General features: G+C 32.8%; 1 protein-coding gene across 1 annotated transcript; it reads right to left on the bottom strand.

Annotated features, from left to right (window-relative positions):
• Positions 1-5839: 5839 nt before the first annotated feature.
• On the bottom strand, positions 5840-6331 carry LOC113851801. The gene has a single exon (XM_027482202.1). It carries the CDS (start codon positions 6329-6331, stop codon positions 5840-5842), a length of 492 nt encoding a protein of 163 aa, XP_027338003.1.
• Positions 6332-9083: the final 2752 nt, after the last annotated feature.

Raw genomic sequence — 9083 nt, 5'->3', positions numbered from 1 at the left:
AGGGGCTTGGTTCTCCTCCTTTCTTTAGTGTGAAGGTGATGACAATCATGATCCGTGTTGTCAAATTAAACGATCTTGAATTGAATTGCATTCAACAAACAAAATAGAATTATTAGCATAAGAATAGAAATTGAAATAAGAAGGAAAATAATAAAGACAAAAAAGGAATAGAGATGAAAAATGGCATCACAATCGCAAGATTGATAAGTTAAGAAACAATCGCAACAAGAGTCTTGGCCTCTTGATAAGATCAAGAAAAATTGGCTCACTTAAGAACCTAGAGTCACACGCTCTCACAAAAGTGTTTAAGCTTAAATTGTATTCAAAATTGATTAAAGGTGTGTTTACAATAACTTATATATTTCTAACGCTTATAAACTAACACAAACATAATCCTAATGTGTTTTTTATGCTAACAAGTCTAAATCCAAATAAATTAAATAAAACAAGTTTTTATCCTAAATAAAACAAGTTTTTATCCTAAATAAAAACTCAAAATAAGTAATGACTAATAAATAAATAAACTAAACATAGTAATTAAATTTTAATGGAACATATTGGAGTACAAGTTCTCTAAGCATATATAATTGACCATTTTGGGCTCTTTTAACTCCAAATTGGACACTCTTTCAAATAAGACATTAACTATTTTCTCTAAATCTCCCTTTATCCTCTTTGTCTTTACCCTTATTATTAGTCCTTGAAGCCCTTCCAATGTTTTTAAGTTCTTTGTCTTCAATGAGTCTTCTTTGATTCTCATTGAAAGAAAACTCAAGGTGATTCTGAAAAGGATCCATTATCTAATCAGGATAGGTTTGACTCTTGGATGTTGGTTAAAAGACCCCTTAAAAGAAAATAGGTCAAGCTAAGGTAGTGGGTGAATCAAGCCTCAATAATGGTAAGATTAAATTAACTCTGTCAGGATCCAAATATGGTATCCTAGAAAATTCTACTAAGGAGAATACTTATGGTTTAGAGCCTGTCATTAATGAACCTATAGGTTCACAAAAAAAGGCTAAGGAAAGGGAGAACCTAAGTGTTTCTAGGAACTCTGAGAGGTATAGCCTTGAAAGACCCTTGAGTGGTCCACTTAAAAAAAACTTTCAAAATTATATATAAACCAAAGATTGAGAGCCTCATATGGGAAAAAGGAGACAAATCACAAAAAAAATATCTAAATTTTTTATCTATAGTTCATAATCCTATAGACACAAGCATCCAGATCAATAGTAAGGAAATTCTTATTTTAATGCATAGGATGCAAAAGGAATTCAATACAAAAAGTTTCATTGCAGACTTATTAGATATGAATTTAGTAAGTCAAAGACAAGATTTACATACCCAAAAAAGCAATCTGATAAGCCTCCTTATATAAATCCCCTTATTGGATATAGATGACCTTAATCCTCTTAATAAAAATGAAATAGAATTTTTTAATTCCCATAAACCTGATCAACAGAAGGTAACGTCTGATTATAGGCTCTAGTGTCTTTTAGATGCTTTTTAAAATTTTCTCTTAATTTTCCTTATGAACTGTCATTTTGGAATTATAGAATTGAGCAGGAAGTAGAACATTTTTTAGATTAGTCAATAACTTCATTTCACTTTAAAGTTAGACTTCATTACAATTTTTGAACATGAAGTTAGTTTATATAAGGCTAATAGGATAATTAAATCCTTTTTAAACTAGATGGTAAAAAGTCGATGTCATTAGGTTTTAGGTGATATTTAGTGTTGTTGAAATACTAGTAGGGTCTAAGTTTGTTATTCTTGAAGCACAATATGTCATTCATTTAAAAAGTAATTTTAAAATAAGTAAATCTCACCGTTAAAATATATTGATACACTTGCACTCATTTTTGCTTCAAACAAAGAAACTGAAGAATGCAATGGCCTTTTGTAGTTTGCTACGAATGAGGATTAGGTTTTCATAGATTGGGATTCAAAAATCGCCATTTGTGATTTTACTTTTTAAAAAATACAAATGACATTTTTTCTTTTTGAAAAACACCAACAATGATTTTTTTACTAGCAAACATAATTTTAGTATATTTTTTTATTTTAAAAGTCATCATTGGCATTTTTGTGTTATAATTTTTTTAAGTTGTCATTGACGATTTTGTGTATTTTTTTTTTTGTGTTAAAACCTGCCATTGACAATTTTATAAAAAAAAACATATTCGTATACTTTTTTCTTAAAAACCTATATTCATGTTATTTTATACTAAAAAAAATATCCCTTACACAAAATTCAACCATTCATTTGTACCTCTACTTGTTACTTTAGTCATCAATTGTTCTAGAATTACTACTTATTGTACATGTCGATTGTTGGGACTAAGATTCTCTTAAATGTCATCATATCTACTGCAATGGTATGCAATTTAAAATCTAACTAATAAAGCATATAAAAATATAGTATTTAATTAAATTTATAATTATATTAATATAATTTAAATGGATAATGATGTAGTCTAGTGGAAATGTCACTAGAGATTATTCATTTTTTAATTGATACATGTTGAAAGTGAAACCAAGTACTTGTTGCTTGATGTGCTCATTGATTATTGTTTATTGTGCTTACCAATCACTACCTTTTATGTTCACCAATATATTAAACTACTTTCTACTTGTTTTGTTAATTAAAATTTTGTTATTTAGGCATAGAGAATTTATGCATTTTTTTGTTGGGTTTATAATTTCTTTTTTATTTTTGGATGTTTATAAAATTTATGATTAAATGTGTGCTCAATTTACTTAGATTAATATTAATGGTAATGATGTGGTTAAACAATTTACTTAGATTAATATTAATGGTAATGATGTGGTTAAGGCTGTTTAGTAGAAAATGAAAGGAGTGATGTTGTATTTTAAGTTATAACTTAGTGAGCTTGTTTACTTTAGTGGTTGATTTTATTATATTATTTTATTTGTACAATGTAATTTTTTTTTCTTATTTGCTTGGATTAAATCAATATTCAATCATAAGTGACAAAGGATGACTATTTAGGTGGTAAGTAAACTTATGATTAAGTGTATTTTGCTAATATATTAAGGTTTAACTATCTATAGTTTAGTCTTGTTATTTTTGCACTGAAGTATTTAAAATCTTATGCTTATTTTAGACTCAAGTATTTAGACAAAGTCCAACATAATATCTTGAATGACTCTTCTATTATAACTAATAATAGACTTTATATCTATAATTTTTTTGTCAATATTTTTTGTATTTTGATGGCAATATTTCAAAAATTCTGTTTTTGTTTTTCTCTTACTTTAATTGAGGGGACATTTTCTACAAATATATTTTATATTGGACTCTAAGATTGTTACTTGTTTCACAAGAAAAAAAATGAAAATTTTTTCTTATGAAAAAATAATTAATTTTTATACTTTTAGTCTATTAATAAATGATATAGTCATAAATTTAAAAAATTGTTGAGGACTTGTTATGATTGAAGCTCATTTTATTACATCAATAATTTTTCTTATTAATTTATTTAGACAAAAACTTATTTATAAGGTTAGATTACCTATTTATAAACAAGTTTGATGGCTTGTTAAGTGCCCTTAATATAAAACAAGTTGTTAAAAGGCTAATATGTTAATTTTTTAAAAAATTTAAGTGAAGCCTAAAATATAACTTGTGATATATAAGAGGTCATGTTTAAACTTAAAATTTATTAATATGTTAAGTCTATTTGTGCAAATAATGTAAATAACTTTTATCCCTAATATCAATAATGATATTAATTACAACAATTGTTGTAATAAAAGTAGTAATAGTGACAATGATTTTTATTTTTTTTACGGTAAAAGATCTTGGAATTATCATTCAAAAATGGGACAAGTCCAAGTGGGAAATATTACAAATAGTGTCTGGAGCTCCTCTTATCCACATTGAGTCTGGAGTGGTGAAGCCTATTTGTGCCAGTGCATGAGCTACATAGTTCCATGATCTTTTCACATGCGATATAGACATACAATCAAAAGGGACCATTGAGGCTATAAAATTTTTAATAATTAAACCAAAATTTTCCTAGAGTTTTCTTGGTTTTTAGCAACCTGCAGGGAATCTTTCCAATATAACCTTTGACAAGTTAAGGTCAATGGCTAATTGCAAGCCTGGGCTTCTGTCTCTTGTGGACTAAGGGAGCGTTGGACATTGGAGCAGGCTAATCCAATAATAGAATTTTGGTTGTCTCGTATGATACAACTGCATTTCCTTTGCTGAGTGGCAGGTCCCATCAACATTAATTTTGGCGCGGCTAGTAGGTGGGGCTTGCCATGCTTCATTACTCAGTTCATCTACCTGTTGGTGGGTCTGTGTGTCAACTTCATAGCCATTCGAAAAAAAATCGTGCCATAAGCTCAATGATTAGGTCAGAACTTCATCTTGCCCTTCGACCTTCCCTTCAAAAACCAATTTGTTATGTGCGAGCCAAATACCCTAGAGGCAAATGTAGAAGAGTGCCTAGCGATTCGGTTCAATTGCCATGATCATGTTGCTAATCTAGTCTGAGAGAGCCTAATTTTGGGAGCAAATTGAATGGAGATTGAAAAGGAAGGAGAACCAGAGGCATTGTACCTAGTCACACTCTGTAAGTAGATGTTTCATTGATTTTTCTTTACCCCAGCATCACAAGCAAATTGTATGATTCCTAATTCCTCTTTGCTGGAGATTTTTGTTTGTAGGGAGGGATTCGTGGAGGGCTTGCCACATGAAATGCTTGGTTCGAGGTGAAGCTCTTATCTTCCAAAGCATCTTATATATGATAGTTTGGTCATGGTTGGTGAAGGTTTTCATATTTTGTCCTCTTTTAAGGCAGGTAATAAGCACTCTACACTTTGAAATCACCATCTTTTGTTGGTTGCCAAAAAAGTATATCTGGTTAGTTATTTGTTGATTTGGGTAAAGTTAGGATTTAGGAAGCCTCAAAAGGGTAGAAAATTTGTTCAATTAGGCTCACATTCTATCTTGAGTTGTTTGGGAGTAGTAGGTCACTAACCGTGGCTGAAGCCTCCACTACTGAACAAGGGCTCCAGACCCTGAAACCACTCTGGTTTGGTAGCCAGGGATCTCCCCAAATCCTTGTGGAGAGTCCTGTTCCAATCCTCCACACACTTCCAGTTGATTCACCTATTTGGCTTTTCGAATGCTTGCTCAGGTGTAGCTTGGGTTTTGACCACAATCAAAGTGTAGATAGGACTTACTGTGGTAGTACTTTGGCCCAATGATCTTGGCCACAAGAGACTGGGGATGCTTTGCCAGTTTCTATCCCTGTTTTGCAAGGAGAGCTAACTTGAAAGCCTCAAAATGCCTGAACACCAATCCTCCTTGAAAGCCTCAAAATGCCTGAATCCTAATCCTCCTTCCCCCTTGGATAGGCAAATTTTGGACCAACTAACTCAATGCATTTTCCTTTCACCATTCTTACTACCCTAATAGAAATTATTGATCATAGATTCAATATGGTGGGAAAGAGATTTGGGGAGAAGGAAACATCACATTAGGTAGGTTGGGATAGCTTGGGCAATCGCCTTGATTAAACCTCCTTTCCTACTTTTGACAGACACACCTCTTTCCATCCCTTCAGCTTCTTCCACACACACTGTTGAATGAAATAAAAAATCTGAGACTTTGACCTCCCTATAAAAGTAGGTAACCTAAGTACTTAGAGTACCTTTGAACTGCTCTAATTTCCATCAACTCGTGAATAAGTGTCTGTTTGATAGTTAGGACATTTTGGTTGAAGGATAATTTTGATTTATCCAAGTTAATGTGCTGCCCCAAAGCCATCTAGTAGGATCTAAGAATGTTCTTAAGAGTTTGGATGTCTTAATCAGATGCTCTATTGAAAATTATGCTATCAACTGCAAAAAAGAGAAAGGATATCTCCTCAGTGTATCTAGCCACCTTGATCCCATGAATGGCTCTATGAATCTGTGCTCTTATTAGCATTGCTAAGAAAACTTCAACGTATAGGTTGAATAGGTAAGGGGATTGGGTGAATTTGGTGCAAGGGATTCCATTGTGAAGGGCAGAGAAACTAGGTGTACTTACACACCTCCATATAAGGTCAACCCATTTATGAAGGAACTCCATTTTCCTGAAAACCTGGAGAAGGAAATTCCATTCCAACCTGTCATAGGCTTTTGTCATGTCAAGCTTCAATCCCATATAGCCTTTTGAGCCAAACTTTTTCTTTCTTAGATAATCAAATATCTCTAATGCTATAAGGCCATTGTCTGAGATCAATCTTCCTGGAACAAAGGCACTTTGGAATTCACCTATAATTTGGACAAGGATAAGTTTCAACCAGTTTGCCATCACCTTAGTAACCAATTTGAAAATGACATTTCATTAGGAGATTGGTCTGAACTCTTTAGTGTGTTTTGGCTTGTTTGTTTTAGGGATGAGACAAAGGAAGATCTCGTTGAGTGGTTTCGGGTTCTCCCCACAGCTAAGGATGTTTAGGACAGTTTTCCTTACCTCGTCTCCAACAATGTGCCACATTTTTTTGATAAAAAAAGGGCTGGCATGCCATCCGAACTGGGAGCTTTTGTGGGGTGCATTTGGTTCAATGCCTAGTTTATCTCCTCTCTAGTAAATTCAGCCTCCAAGTGTGGTTCATGTCACTGGTCCCTCTGTCTTTAACAAGCTCAATAACACTGTCAATACCTTATGTGCAACCTGCAGAAAATAATTGGACATAGAATTCAAACATAATTGCCCCAATCTTCTTTTCATCTTCATAGAGAATCCCCGCATCATCAGTAATCAGGTGAACCTAGTTTCTTCTCTTTCTTTAGTTTGCCTTTTGGTGGAAAAACTTAGTATTTCTGTCTCTGTGCTTGAGCTAGTTAGCCCTGGATCTCTAACTCCACCAAATTTCCTCCTTCTTGAGGTGGATGTCAAGGTTTTACTCTAAGTCTTTTTGGATCCTCAGGGTTTCTTCTGTTTGGGGTGATTGGTTTAGATGAGTTAGCTGATTTTGGATTTTTTTTTTTTCTGATTTTCTTTCAAATAAGTCCAAAGTTTGCCTCTCCCCAATCATCAAGTTTCTTTGATATAACATATTTTATGTTTACATTTAATGTTTTATTTTGATTAATAAACACTTTTCATATGCTTTATTTTTATAGTTTTTACCATTTTTTACTTATTTGAATAAATTAGGCCTATTATAAATAAATGGTTTAATTTTGTATTTTTTGTTATTCTGACCTCTAACTACTCTTTTGACCATAACTTTTTCTACAGATATCATTTTTAACTAATTCTAATTGCATTGAATTCTACACATCCAAGGCTTCAAAATTCATATAAAAAATTGAAGCAGATTTACTGAATATTGTTGCAGGATTGCATTTGGACCCTTGTTATTTAATAATTGTATTTGGACTTTTAGATATTATTGAAGCCCGTATTTGGCCACTTAATTTACCCTAACCAAAACCTATAAATAGACTAATAAGGTTCTGAATTTGGAGAGGATTAGACACTTTGAGCTTTTGAAACTAGGCCGAAATAAGAATATTTATTTTTACTTTCTCTCAAACTTTTATCATTCTTGCGTGAGTTAAGCGTTTCGATGGAAGGCTAAACCTCTCGTTCAATCCGGGAATCCAAACGCTGTAGTTCTGACTTGAGTTCTGCGCTAATTGCTCCAAGTTTGTTCTCTTTTTCTCTCTAATCTCAGAATTGTTTATTGTGGTCGTGATTGACTTTTCTGTTGTTAGATTTTAAATTAGGACTCAATTGATGCTCTAATTTGATAATTAATGCGAATTAGGTTAAATGATTATTTGATTTAATTCATAACTTTATTCAATTAGGTTATTCAATTGAATTAATAATTGAATTGGGTGATTGTTCAAACGTGGATTTAAATCTTCAGATACTGTGATAGTCAGAGTTACACGCAATTAGTATTCTGTGGATTGATATTTCTTAATTCATTTTTTTACTCACTTTAATTATATTTGTAATTTAATTTAACTAATTGCAATTTTCAAAATTTCAATAACCTTATTTGCATTTTTTAAAAAGAAAACCTAAAATTGAATTTGACTGAAAATGTGTCTTTGTGAATCGACGTAAGTTTGGCTCTATACTACAAAATCTTTAGAAAACTTAGTTGTTTTGATAGCGACTTGGCAATCATCTATTAGATCTTTGCACCATATTTGCGTAATCCCCATTTTGGAGCCATGGTTCTTCAAACCTGAAAATGTGGGGTCTGTTACTCCTCTTCCCGTTCTTACCAAAAATGTCCACTAAGATCAGGCAATGGTCAAAATTGTACCTTTCAAGGTGCTGGAACATAGTCTTTGGAAAAGCTTCTTTCCAAGCTTTGGTTGCCATGGATTGGTCAAGTCTCTCCTGAATATTGTTGTTTCTTGCTTGGCCATTTGTCCAGGTAAAGCTATGCCCAACAAAACCCAAATCTAAGAGCTCATTGACATGGATAGCCTCTTGGAATCCTTGAATTTGGGTATATGTTATTGGGTTTCCTCCTTGCTTCTCCTATTGTCCCAACACTTGGTTGAAATCCCTAAACAACATCCATGGCATGTTTGTTACATTGCCAAGAGAATTTAGAAGTTGCCAACTTTTGTGCTTGTTTTGATTTTTGAGGTAGCCATTAAATCCAGTAGCTCTCCACAGCTAATTACTCTCTTCCACTTTAATTGTTATGTCAATATGCTTGTTAGACATAGATAGGAATTTTACATTCACTGACTTGTCCTATAAGACAACAAGGCCCCTACTCTTTTTTCTTCCATCCCCTTCATAGTCCATAATGACTACATTAATCAGTCCTCCATAGTATCTTAGTCTCTGAAGTGCAGCAACAACCTTCCTTGTCTTCATCGGGAAAACAAGATTGAGGGCTTTTTATTTTATGAGCTTGTGTAAAGCTCTAACTGTCCATGGGTTCCTAAGCCCACAACAGTTCCAACTTATGATTTTCATTGTTATTGGCGAGGCTATTTAACAGCCTCCTCTACTTGGATCATGTGTCTTGGTCTTGTATTTTTAGTTCCACTTTCATCAGTATCAATCTCCATGTTGCTTG

This window comes from Abrus precatorius, unplaced genomic scaffold (genome assembly GCF_003935025.1).
Source record: "Abrus precatorius isolate BTA unplaced genomic scaffold, Abrus_2018 Scaffold10, whole genome shotgun sequence".
Lineage (NCBI taxonomy): Eukaryota > Viridiplantae > Streptophyta > Magnoliopsida > Fabales > Fabaceae > Abrus > Abrus precatorius.
This window is presented reverse-complemented; position numbering and strand designations above follow the sequence as displayed.

What these genes read in the sequence shown, in the direction of transcription:
- LOC113851801 (XM_027482202.1), bottom strand. Translation starts at nt 6,331, where the DNA reads ATGGCAAACTGGTTGAAACTTATCCTTGTCCAAATTATAGGTGAATTC.